At 36.4% G+C, this 13,383-nt stretch overlaps 1 protein-coding gene across 14 annotated transcripts in view; it reads left to right on the top strand.

The window, feature by feature from the left end:
- The window catches only part of MAST4 (microtubule associated serine/threonine kinase family member 4), a gene marked incomplete at its 5' end in the record, with an annotated part of 570,488 nt that overhangs the window by 508,165 nt on the left and 48,940 nt on the right, over window positions 1-13,383 (top strand). For all 14 annotated transcript variants that reach the window (XM_081294782.1, XM_081294780.1, XM_081294779.1 and 11 more), the window contains 4 exons: window positions 925-1,134; window positions 6,463-6,564; window positions 9,158-9,290; window positions 12,886-12,953. In XM_081294782.1, the coding sequence (XP_081150908.1) occupies window positions 925-1,134; window positions 6,463-6,564; window positions 9,158-9,290; window positions 12,886-12,953 (513 nt within the window). The remainder of the gene's footprint in view (window positions 1-924; window positions 1,135-6,462; window positions 6,565-9,157; window positions 9,291-12,885; window positions 12,954-13,383) is intronic.

The following is a 13,383-nucleotide window of genomic DNA, read 5'->3' as shown; positions in this document are numbered from 1 at the left end:
CAAATTCTGGGCTCATGCTGTGGAACTCGAGCAGCAGTCCTGAGTTTTGAGGAAGTAACTAGAGAAGAAATATTTGATATTTTTGACAGTCTATCCCCAAAAGCTCAAGATCTAACATGAAAGCACAACAATTCCAGATATCATTGGAGTTATTTTAAGAATCTTATTTTGGGGGCTGGGGCTGGGGCTGTGGCTCAGTGGTAGTCCACTTGCCTGGTATGTGTGAGGCACTGGGTTTGATTCTCAGAACCATGTATAAATAAATAAAAAAATAAAGAGCTATCAACAACTAAAAAATTTTTTAAAAAAGAATCTTATGTGGATCATTTTATATTTGATGGGATATGGAAAAAGAGGGATTGGCAATTCTGAAATATACATTTTCACGTAAATACCTTGAATCCTTATTATCTTTATTCCAAATGATGAGATGGTGGTGGCCCCTTCCTTCTCCTCCTCTCCCTCCTCTTTATCTTCTACATCAGGTTTAGCTTCATAGCAAAATTAAGTGCAAGGTACAGAGATTTTCCTTACTCACCCTGCCCCCGACATGCCTAGCCTCCCCCATTATCAATATGCCCCACTAGAGTCCACATTTACATCACAACACTTGGTGGTGTGCAGTCAGTGGATTTGGATAGATGTATAATGGCATATGTGTGCCATGATTATATCATGCAAAAGTGAGGCTTCTACTTTTTTTTCCCTCCAGTATGGGGATCAAATTCAGGGCCTCACACGTGCTAGGCAAGCATTCTACCACGGAGTTAAACCCCCAGGCCAGAATTCAGGTTTCTTTTACATTTACATTTTAGAATTCTGTTTAACAACTTGCACAGATTTCTGAAAATGCTAAGGAAGCATGTTTACATGTGTGTCTCCATATGTTACACCTGTGTGTGCATGTGTGTCTTCTCTAAACAGGCTACAGCTCAGATGGAAGAACGTCTAAAGGAAATTATCACCAGCTACTCCCCTGACAACGTTCTTCCCCTAGCAGATGGAGTGCTTAGTTTCACTCACCATCAGATTATTGAACTGGCTCGAGATTGTTTGGATAAATCCCACCAGGGTCTCATCACCTCACGATACTTCCTTGAATTGCAACACAAATTAGATAAGTTGCTACAGGAGGTAAGATCCATACACCATGCGTATAAAGTTTTCTGATTTGTTTTGCATTTCCCCTAGAAAAAAAGATATTTTACCACACCGTTTGCTTACAAGTGGTAACTATGAGATGGAGTTCATATTCTAGGGAAATAAAGAAGAGAGAAAAAACCAACCTGATTGCTACTTGCTATAAGTTGATTCTGGTCATTATGTAGAGTAATAGAAAGTTAATGTAATAACCTTTACAGGAACCTTGAGACTCAACAATCTATGACTCTGGGATAAGTGGATTTTGAAGGATTTTGAAACAGTGATTCCCCCACCCCTTACCCATAAAGTTAGAAATTGCCTGAGCATATGTGTGTTATTTGATGGTGTGCTATCTAATTCTAATATCTGAAAAAGCTAAATGGAAAATTGCTGGCTCCTTCCAGGCTATGAGTCCTATTAATTAACCTACATGTGGTGTTGGGTAGTAAATGGTAACTTATATTTTCATTAGTGTCAGTTCTTCTTCTAACAAAATATCCAATTTCCAAAATGACAGATAAACACAGGAACTGTCTCTGCCTAGCACTTGCATGCCTGGCTCCTGATAACACCTAGGACAGGAAAGGAATGTGTGTGGTGGAAAGGAATTACTGCATAATATTGCTCTTCTGACTGAAATTGATCAGCCACAGCCTACAAGTGAAACCTATTTAGCCTATATATTTAGATTTATAGTATTTCTCTATCTCATAGGACATAAATTATGCCCATGTAAATACAAGCATAGGTGGTTTTCTCAGCATGCATATATAAATATTCACACAAAAATGAAGCAAAATACCAGCATCCCAAGTTTTGAGAAATCCATCTGTCCTTGCCCCACAGAATTTAGTTCTGGCAAGATGAGAATATTCTTCTCTGGCTAGCAGCCACTATTTTTCTTCCCTTTCTCATCCAAACTCACAGAAGAGTTTTCTCTGCTCTTTTGCCATTGTTCACATTTCAACCTATTGCAGTCTACGAGAGCAGTGCCTCTTAAACTATCTTTGGGGGTGAAAATATTGTTTTTGATTTTTATTGACAATTTCCAATTTGCCGTGGACCAATTCTCCCATAAACTAAAATGAAAGTGAATTTACAGGAAAATGGTCATGCCCTTGGGTGACATGGCCATGTAAACTTGCTTTAAGAGTTGCTAAATTCTTATTCTCAATAGCTGGCTTAGCTCATCACACACTAATAACGGTTCATTGACTGGCGCCAGTCTGCAGACATACTTTGAGTAGCACTCTGCTGGAATATAAAGACTCTGGGCAAGGATCTTACATGCTTTGTTCAGGTAGGATGGTATGTAACCCATAGAAGGACCCAAATATTAGTTGCATGAGTGGTGTCCTCTCACCCACCAGAGGCTGGTAGAGCCCCTAGCCATTTTACTGGAACCAGTCTATTCTGCAGTATTCAAACTCTTTTCCCTCTTTATCCCTTTAACATATTCTTTTATTCTTGGTACCTCTCTGACCACTTCTTCGTGGCCTCTTCCAACTCATATTTTCTACAAATTAGTTTGCCCACAGTTTCATCCTGGTTCCACTCCTTCTGCTCTCTCTTCTGGAGATATTGTTGACTATCTTTAATGAAAGACATATGGACTCCAGTGGTTTCCAGTCCATATCTCAGGCCAGCAGTGTTCTCTGACATTTCAGATTTGTGTGTCTGCCTACTCAAAGTCTTCCCACTTGGAGAGCCCTGCAGAGTAGCAGTGGAAACCCACTCTGTCTGCAGCTGGACTCAGCATTTCCTCAACGAAACCTGCTTCTTCATTCTTTGCCTCCATTATTGACACCACCATCTTCTCAGTCACCTGCTAGGACTCCGAGTCCTACTAGACTCTCTCTTTCCCTACATGATGCAGCCACTGAATATTTAAGTTTTCTTCTTAAATATTCTCCAACTTTCCCCTCCTGTTCTCCTCTCACTTCCTGACTTGAACCCTCATCCCCAATGATCTGCTTTCCTCCAGGCCTAACCCTTAGATCCACCACCCTTCTGTGCAGCCGCAAGGACATTGGTCTAACACTCCCCAGTGTTCCATTCTATCTACAGGTAAAAATATGGCCTACTGCTTGTGTCCCCCTGGGTGCACACAGTGCACTATAATGATCATCAGGGGGTCTCGCTTTACTAGCACACAGCGGGCTCTTTGAGGAAGAGGGGTCATCTCTAACTCCCTGGTGCATGGCTGGTATTTATTCATCCATAGTAAGCTGGAAGAGAGTGGAGAAGGAAGAAAATACATATGGCATGCCAAAACATTTGATCTATGATTATGGAGCATCAAATAATCTAATTTTTATATTCCTTTTAATTAAATCAGCTTCTTGGAAATGCTGGCAACACTATGCTTATTACTGTATATGTGAATACCTTGGAAACTATGTTTGTGAAATGGTGTACTTTTGAACAGACAAGGCAGACCTGAGAGGAGCTCTGCAGTCAGCCTCTGTGAGGTTTTCCATCCTGGATTCTGCCATTCTGTCCCAGGATATTATCATAATCACCAGTGTAGTTCTGTTTTTTATTCCTTTGTAGGCACTTCCTGAAAGGGGTAGAGACTTGCTATCCATAGCTATTTATATTATAATCCCCTTCTTTCATTTCTGTATAACAGACTTGGCAGATTGTTTCATGGCAATTAAAAATAAATCTTAAAAATTTCAAAAATCATGTGAATGGGCTGTATGAGAGATGAAAATTGTGGAGTTTTAGAGAAATTTCTCTTCTGGCTGAGAAGCATTATACTTGGGTCACAAAGGTCAATGTTAGGTAGGGATAAGAATGTTTTCTTTTTCATCTTCATTGAGAGTTTCTTTCAGTATTTTTGTAAAACTTAAATCTATCTTCAGAGTCACATGTATAGTGGCCTTTGGGAGTTTAGAGCTAATCTGTCACAGAAGAACTGTCCCCTTCTAGCTGGAGCCTGGTTATAGGAACTTGATTTGGTCTCTTCTGAATACAGTTGTCAGTTCCCAGCTCCAGCCCTCTGCTAACAAGCCTCCCTCCCCACCAAGCCTCTCTCCCCACCAAGCCTCTCTCCCCACCTCCTTTCCCATTGTCAGTCCTTTGCATAACCCAAGGCAAGGCTCCCCTAAGGTTTGAAATGCTTGATTTAACTGATGCCTTTGAAAGTCCTGAAGTTTAGGTCAATTCAGATGCATGCTTTCCTGTCTCAGGTATCCTTTTCACCAAGGTGTGTTTACTCAAAGAAAATACACAGGAAACTCTAACTTACTCTCGAATCTGGGTCATAGTGTTTTTTTACAGTCGCCAACAGGTAATATATATTGACCACGGGTGTCCACTAGTACCCCCTTTGGCCTCAGCAAGCCAGGAAACAGTTTCCCTTGTCAGGTTAATTTTATTATTTCATTTGATGTTTTAACAAAGTTCTTCTTCCTCTATCCCCCACTTAATGATATGGGTAAAATATTATTTGAGCTAATGTAACTCATATTTTGGGCCTTGCATGTGACTGATAATTGTTAGAAGTAAGAAATTGGAGTGATTGTTTTTATAATATTTTGAAATGGAATTTATGTAATCTGAATGAGTATTTTTAAGTTTTTTTTCACATATAAAATTCTCATTTCCCTTGGGGAGAAAAAACACACCAAAATGTATTCAGGCTTTTTAGACATTTTTTATATTCCTGGATTAATAAAACAATATTATAGTAGAGAGAAACTTCAGTGGTCAACCCAAATTCTCACCAAGAAGTCAGTGATTTTTTTGTTTGGTTTTGTTTTTTACTTTTTAGAGGTTTTTGTTTAATGAAGGATAAACTATAAAAAACACACATAACCACATCTCTGTGCATTCATTGTATTTTCTAAAATCTATTTTCATTGCAAAATACATATTGGAAAAAAAATTTTAAGATAGTTTTCAATATTTGACATGTATATATCTCTGTGTTTAAGTAGAATAGATACTTTTTGTTCTATGATTATTAATCCATTCTCATTTTTCTTATATTTAAAAAATTTGAATGTTAGCTGTGTCCTTTTACTTACATATGCTTTCTTTTATTTTGGACCATGGCCTTTGATTTGATGGTTTAAATTCAACAGACATACACAGTCATTTTTCATAAATTTGTCTGCCAGCTCTTGGAGAGGGGTGGCATCAGGGATTGGGCCTTGTCATGATAAAGCACATTTATGAATGTGCTTTTTTTTTTTAATGGAACTGAGGATTGAACCCTGGGCTTTGTGCATGCAAAGCAGGCACTGTACCACTGAGCTGTACCCCAAACCCTTTTTATTTTGTTTTGAGAGTGGGTCTCACTAAGTTACTCAGATTGGCAGAATTTGTGATCCTCCTGCCTCAGCCTCCCATGTAGCTGACATTCTAAGTGTAGGCCACCATCCCCAGCTTAATGAATGATTTTAATAGCTTATTACTGTGTTTGTAGAATTGTACCAGCATCGCCTTGATACTTTTTTTTAAATCCTTAGAGGAAAGTAAATCTCATAAATTTAAAAATTCTGAGAATCTAAAATGAGTATGCATATTTACATTTACAACTTCTAAAATTTTTATTCTGTGCCAGCTTTGATAGAGACACATAACCACATTTCTTCAAGGCAATATCATTGAAAGTTTCAGTGACTGCTAACATACTGAGCTTTGCTCTCAAAGTATGTATTGTGCTTAGGCAACATATAAAATAGAATTTCAAAAGTTTTTGGGTCAGTTAAATTTTACTTTTATAGTTCAGTGCCTACATATTCAATGTGTGAAACTGAATTTATATTATATATTCAGCTAACATTTGAAATAAACATTACACATTTTTTACATGTGATGAAATAGGTAATTTGTTAGTTAATCATGTTTTGTATGTGAACTGTATTTCATGAACACGTTAAATGCTCGGGATAACAAAACATTCCATCGCTGTTAGTCATTTCATACATCTAAGATGTTACATCTGGAAAATGCAGGTTCTTGATGAGCTGCCTATACTGGTACCATGTACTTAATGTGTCATAAACTTTTAATGTCTCCTTCATTCATGGTTCACATTAACAGTCCTTATGTTTGATTTTCAACAGAGATAATAAATCAAAGTTTTGCAATTAAAGTTTAGTTAGTAGAGCTATTTTCTAGATGTAGATGTTTAATAGCATCCATTTATATAGAGATAATGCCCATTTATCAATCTTTTAAGAGTATTTTCTAAATCATGTGATTTTTAAATATTTGGCAATTATCTAATTAGCATGCTTTGCTGATTTTCTTTTCCATTTAGTAGAGCAACTCTGTATCATTATTCTTTTCACTGCTTTTTCATAGGCTCATGATCGTTCAGAAAGTGGAGAATTGGCATTTATTAAACAGCTAGTCCGAAAGATCCTAATTGTTATTGCCCGCCCTGCTCGGTTATTGGAGTGCCTGGTAAGCTGCCTTTAGATGTGACTACATTATTTATTGTTAACTGTGGGAAAGCAGCAACCATCAGAAAGCTCTAGTTTCATTTATTATGTCAACCATCAGTGTTAAATGGAAAGAGTCAGGAGGAACTACAGCTTGTGAATGTTCATGATGGCATCCTTATGTGTCTTGTCTTTTCATATTTTAAGTAAGAATTCTAGGATTGGTGCTGTATTCAGTAATAGTCATATTACATTCTGGTCAAACTTGAAGGATGAACATGAAATAATGTGCTTGACCTTATCTCAGCATAATTACTTTATGTCACAGCTAATTTAAAATGCTTGCTGTGCTTCATGCTTTTGGAGTTGCCTAGATTCAGAGAGAAGCAAGTGAGAGGTATGCTAAGAAGTGACCTGTGGCTATAATTATTATTTGTTTTAAAAATGTTCCATGTTAGAAATATGTGTCCGTTAGCAAACCATTTGAAAGAATACAGTAGGGCATCATCCAGACCTGAAGGAATGAGACTTTTAGAGATTAATTCATTTTAGCAACTACATCATTTTGATCAGTGGTCATTTTCTCTTTTAAAATTTTTGTTTTATGAAATTTTGATAGAGGTTTCAGTCAAAACTGTAGACAAATATTAAGCTTTGACAATAAGAATTATTTTAATAGACTCTTAATATAGGATCAAAATTCACTGTTAAGTTCTCACAGCCATTAATGTAGTTATAACTCCATATGTACAAGAGAGCTTTTAGCATTGCACATGCATACACATACACACACACACACACACACACACACTAATATATATAGAGTGGTGGTGCTTTAGTTTTACCCTTATTTTAATTAACATTCACAGGGTTTTACAATGTTGAAATAATCATAGCCCCATAAACTCATGATAGTACCTGATGAACTACAGCAAGGGGATATTTCAAACACAAAGGTGGGGAGTAGAGATTTTCATCAATGGCAGGACCCTGAGGATCCCAGAATCAAATGCACCATTTGAATGGAATGTCTAGAAGGCTAAAGGGGGAAAACTATCATGATGTTCCTGGGGAGGAGAACTGGTGATTGGCAGATACAGATAGAAGGGAGTCTTACTTTTTATTGCTTCTTCTGTTGTAGCTCTTGAAGTATATACCATCTGCAATAATGTTTGGGAAAAAAATGACAGTTATTACTAAAACTTAGCATATCTGCTCCTGTCCAGATATGTTAAGAGCAGATCATGCCTTAAAAAAGGAAATTAATTTTTATATAATATCTGATAATCAGAAGAGAAAAAGTGAAAGTACAACCTCTTAAAGGAATAAGTAGATTTAGGTGTGGCTTCAGAAATGTTGCTTTCAGTACAGTAAGAGCTCAGATGAAACTGACACTTCAGAGTATTAGGGGATGTTTCTCCAAGCCTGCCATTCTATGCCTGCAGTTCCCAGGCTTGCCACAAGTCATTGTAGGTTTCTTTACAGGGCACTGAACATTCACACTGGTTTGGCTTTACTTCATTTGCAGCAAACATTTATATATGGCCTTTAGAAACTTAGGTAATTGTCAAATGAAAGACTGAAGTTCTAAAATCCCCTTTTTTGGCCATTAATCAAAATGAGAAAAATCTTGTGGGGAAAATTTTCAGGGGATGTCACTGAAAATACTTTAAAATGCATTTAATCAGTGAGCAGATTTACAGCATTGTTTACAACCCATCAATCTAGGGCATTCATTAGAGTGATGTGATCTGGAAGATCTTTATTATACATATACTATAAGCAACAGATGACCAAGGAATAAAATAACCTAAGAATAATATATTGCCAAAATATTACAGAAGACAGGTAATTGAACAGCTTAATTTCTTATTTTTTCCTTAATCTCCGCATTGCATTACTATTATTAGCAAGTTTTAGAATTAATAAAAATGAAAACATTGAAGTTTTTTCTTCTAATATTTTTGGACATTTTTATACTAAGGGAGTCTCCTGTACCATCTTTGAGTCAATGTAGTTAAGTATTATTCCCTTGTGTGTGTTTATACAGAGAAAGAAACTGAATCTTCTGAATGAAATTCTCAGTTCTAAAACTTTGCTAAAAAAGGCACAGATAAAAATCAGACCTATAGCCCTGGGATTGATCCCCAGCATCACACATATAGATACAAAACCAGATCTAGAGGATCACAGTGATGGGCACCTGTGGTCTTAGCTATTTAGGAGGCTGAGGCAGGAAGATCATATGAGTCTAGACCAGCCTGGGCAATATAGTGAGACCCTGGCCAAAAAAAAAAAAAAAAAAAAAAGTCAGAATTATTCTTTTTTAGTGAGATCTAGATCTTCAGTAGAGTACCTTCAAATTTCCATTACAAAGAAATTAGAAATTATCACTATCTTTGGGTTGCCAAGTGTCACATGTATTGACTTAGAATCTGAATAGGCTTCAGATATGAATTGAGAATTATATAGTTTTTAAACCATTTACCTCCTTTTTGTATGAATAACCTACAGCCATGTGTGTGCAGCAGTTTTATTGTGAATGGGATTTACATAGTAAAACCTCAGACCATTTTGGCTCAAGGAAGTATCTCTGTGTGTTTGTCTTCTGCCAGGAATTTGATCCTGAAGAATTTTACTACCTATTAGAAGCAGCAGAAGGCCATGCAAAAGAAGGACAGGGTATCAAAACTGACATCCCCAGGTACATCATCAGCCAGCTGGGTCTCAATAAGGATCCTCTGGAAGGTGAGTTCTTGGTTGAGTTGATCTTTTACTTGTTTTTACCCTGTGACCTCATGGAAGAATTTCACAGCAAGTCTTTATTTTATTTCTGCTTTGGCTGTGTTTATTGATTAGTCCCTTTTGGGGATGAGTTGTAAAATGAAGGAAACAGCTATAAGTTGGGTCCTGAGGAGCAAGCAAGCATGCTTCTATTTTTGTTATGAAGAGAGTGGGACCCAGCCTTGCTTGATATCCTAGAGGCCTGTCAGCCTAGAAATGCCAGCCTCTCCCAGAAGGGTTTGGATTCTAATCTTCTCTGAGTCCTTTTTCTCTTGCAAAGATCAGTTGAGCTCTTCTTGAGAGTACTTTTAATTTTGAAAGTGTCGCTACAGAAATTAATTATCATTCATTTAAAATTGACATTTAAATTCAATTTGGGAGTAACACAACTGGTGGTAGATTGCTTTAAATTGAATCCAGTTTTGGTAGGTCTATTTTTGTTTATTTGTCTCAAGAAAGTATGAAAGGTAGTAATATACGAGAGAGCCAATGATAAAGAAAATTTTCTGAAGCTTGTAAATGGATTTATGGTTGATTCAAATTAAAAAAAAGGTTATAATTCTATTAAATACAGAGAATAGCAAGCATCCTGATAGTGATTTTTCAAAAATCTAATATTGGTAATCCCCCCGCCCCCTTCCAACCTTTTGTCCATTATTGTTTGGGATTGTTATTTATAACACTTAGGTTATTACTGCCTAAAAAGACTCATAAACTAACATTGACTCCTCCATTCAAAATTATCTTCCTAGTTCATTAAATTGAATTTGCGAACAGCGTTTGTCCTTCTCAATTGATTGTGGAGGTAAATGATGGAGGTAAATGCTGCACAGAGCTTTTCCTGTCTAAAGCCAGGGAGCCTGCTGCTCTCTGCCCTGCTCTCTCCTGTTCTCCCTGCTTTGTTTGCTCTTATGGCCATCGTATCTTTGCTTCCAGTGAAATGATGCATGCATTACTGGGAGATAATGCCAGATAAATTTATACTGTACTGAAAGCAATACCACAACAGATTCATCACTTATCAGAGACTGGTGGCTGCTTTTCTGAAAAGTTCCCTGGGGAGAGATTTTCCCCCATGGCTTTTAAATTACCATCTTTACCTTTTTGAATCATGAGTCTTCAGAAATGGTTTAAATCAATGAAATAAAAAGGGCAGATGTTTAATGGTATTTAGATGAGTTTTAAAAATCTCTTCAGGCATTACAAAATGATGCCTCAGCTTCCTGCTTCAAAAGCTGACTCTTGGTTCCATTCCATTACTACCCACTGCTTACAAATAATATGTATTTCCCAGATAATAGTTATTTAGCAGAAATTCTATTTAAAACACAGCCATCTTTTAATTTGTTTTTTTATGAAAATAATTGGAGTGGGGGAGGCTGTCAAAGCATATTATAGTGACTCTTCACGCCGGTGTAGTTAAGGTTGCGTCAGCTCTTGTGTTGTAGACAGAGGGAGTTCTTCCCAGTGTTCTTATCTGACAGGAAATACCACTGTCAACTGAAATTAAGTATGTGGACTATCTGATGCCCACTTACATATCTTAATAGAAGCTTTAAAAGAGTAGTGATGATCTTTGACACCTTTGGAGTTTAGGAATATAACTTTATCACTGGGAGTTTTTTTTTTAACTTATTAATCATCTTGATTCAGGTTGAGGATAGTTTTTAATCTGTTTATTAACACTTAATGTGTGACTTCTCCTGGTAATTTTGGTACATGATCACAAACTCTAATCTACATTTGCTTCCCTTTATTTTCAACATTTAAACTAACATACCTAAAGGTGTGTTTTGCAAAGGTAAAGAGCGAGAGTTTTAGAGGTGGGCTAGGACCCTCACTGGACAGTTCAGGAAACTCTTTGTGCCTCAGTTCCTTCCATAAAGTAAAAATGGGATATAAGAGTACCTACTCACAGAGTTTCTTTAAAAAATGATAGGAGTTATCCCTGTATTTGCTTAACATAGTAATGATTTAATATGTGTCCACAGCTAATATAGTTTTATTGAAACAATATTAAATTTTCCTTGAAGAGGAATCTGTCTTAGTTCCTATTAGAGTCCTTATATCTAAGATACTAGAACATTGGATGTTTTCATTATTTGAATGATACCAAAATGTAGTTTATACTAACCTTATTTTTATTTTTAGAATTTCCTTATAAGTAAACTAGGAATGTTAGTATCAATCTAATTATTTCAGAATCTGGAGTTTGTAAATATTTATCTAAAACTAACACTTCAATATTGTTTTGCTTCATATCTCCTATGAGTAATCACTGCCCACAGAGGATAATTGTACTTATGAGAACATCAACACATGAAATTTTAGAAGTAATTTTAGAAGTAATTTTAGACGCATGCAAAAATCTGTAGCTAAAAACTAGAACTTTTTATTTTACATATGTTCAGTTTTGAAAAATTAGAAAAAACTTTCGAAGAAAATTCTTTTATGTTCTTTTTTAAGTATAAAAATGAACAGTAAATGAATTAGGTTTTCTCATTTACTTATATAAACGCAAGGATGCATTCCAAGGTGTATTGAGCAATTAGATGCAGTTGTCACTTTTAACTAGACCACCAGAGTAGTACTTAAGCTGGTGTCAAGCATATGGCATTCAGCCCAGAATTAACTACTCTATACAATATAATTAATAACAGTCAACATTTAATGAGCACTTAATTTTTGTTAATCAACATACTAAGGGACTTATGTGCATTGTAGTGTATAATAGTCATAAAAGTGCCAAGAGATAAGTAATATTGTTCTCATCATTCAGGGGAAGAACCTTGAAAGTTAAAACCCTGATGTTAAAAAGTCACTTGTAGGGCTGGGGTTATAGCTCAGTTGGTATAGTGCTTGCCTTTCATGCACTAAGGCCCTGGGTTCAATCCCCAGCACCACCACCTCCACCACACACACACACACACACACAAATAAATAAATAAAAATTAAAAAAATAATAAAAGGTTACTTGGCTGGTAAGTGCCAATAGTGGTGGAAACCCAGGTCTTTTTATCTCCAAATCCCTTTAACCACTCACTACCTTTACTCTTATTTTAAAATTGTAAATTTTTAGTGTATTTGGTGAGATATCTCTCAGTAAATGTGAAGAAATGGAGGAAGGGATGCCCACTACAACTTGAGTCATTTCTGACTTGTTAGCTGGTCAGTGTACCTTAGATGCCTCTCAGAGTCAGTGTAGACGTGCCTCTCTTGGTTCTCTGATTATAGAATTTTAACCCCCAAACCCTTTGCAAGCTGCCTTAATTGCATCAGCCAGTGAATGCTGCCAGCTAGAGCAGAGGCCCAGTCTTTAAAGTGCCTATGTCTAGGTGTTCATTAGAAATGGAGTTTCAGGGAAGGATGTGAAAAGAACATGTTCAAAAATCTCAGTTGTTGCTTCTTGTTGTTTTGGATGTAAAACTTTTCCCACAATTATATTATAATATATTTTTTCTTTTCCTTTTGTAATGGAGAAAGTGTTTTCTTTTGTTTTAGCTTATTATGCTTACTTATTTAATTGCAATATTTTTCTTACCCCTTTTTTTGAACTTAGAAATGGCTCAGTTGGGGAACTACGATAGTGGGACAGCAGAAACACCAGAAACGGATGAGTCAGTGGGTGTAAGTATCTTTCTTGACAAAATATGTTGGTTTTTCTGTTTGTTAGCATCTAGAGATTTTGACTGTGTTAGTTACTTTATTCAAAAAATATTTATTGTGCTTTCTACATGGAAGACACTGTTCCCAATAACAGGCAGATAATTTAGTGTTTTCCCTTTAAAGAGAAAAAGAAATTTACTAAAAGAAATCATACACAAAAGATAGTGATGATAAAATAAGATCTACAGAGACAAAAAAGAGCATGTCCACTAGAATATCCCATAAAGAGATTTGCCTTTATTTAGAATGCTCCAGAAGATTTCCTGAGGACGTGGCACTTGAGCTGAAATGTGAGCAATTATTAATATAAGGGACAGTGGACACAATCTGGATGCAAGTTCCATCTAAGGGCTAAGAGCAAGGGAGACCTTGGAGACCAGAGAGCCTGGGT

The sequence above is a fragment of the Spermophilus citellus genome (genome assembly GCF_964194105.1).
Source record: "Spermophilus citellus genome assembly, chromosome: 1".
NCBI classification, from domain to species: Eukaryota; Metazoa; Chordata; class Mammalia; order Rodentia; family Sciuridae; genus Spermophilus; species Spermophilus citellus.
This window is presented reverse-complemented; position numbering and strand designations above follow the sequence as displayed.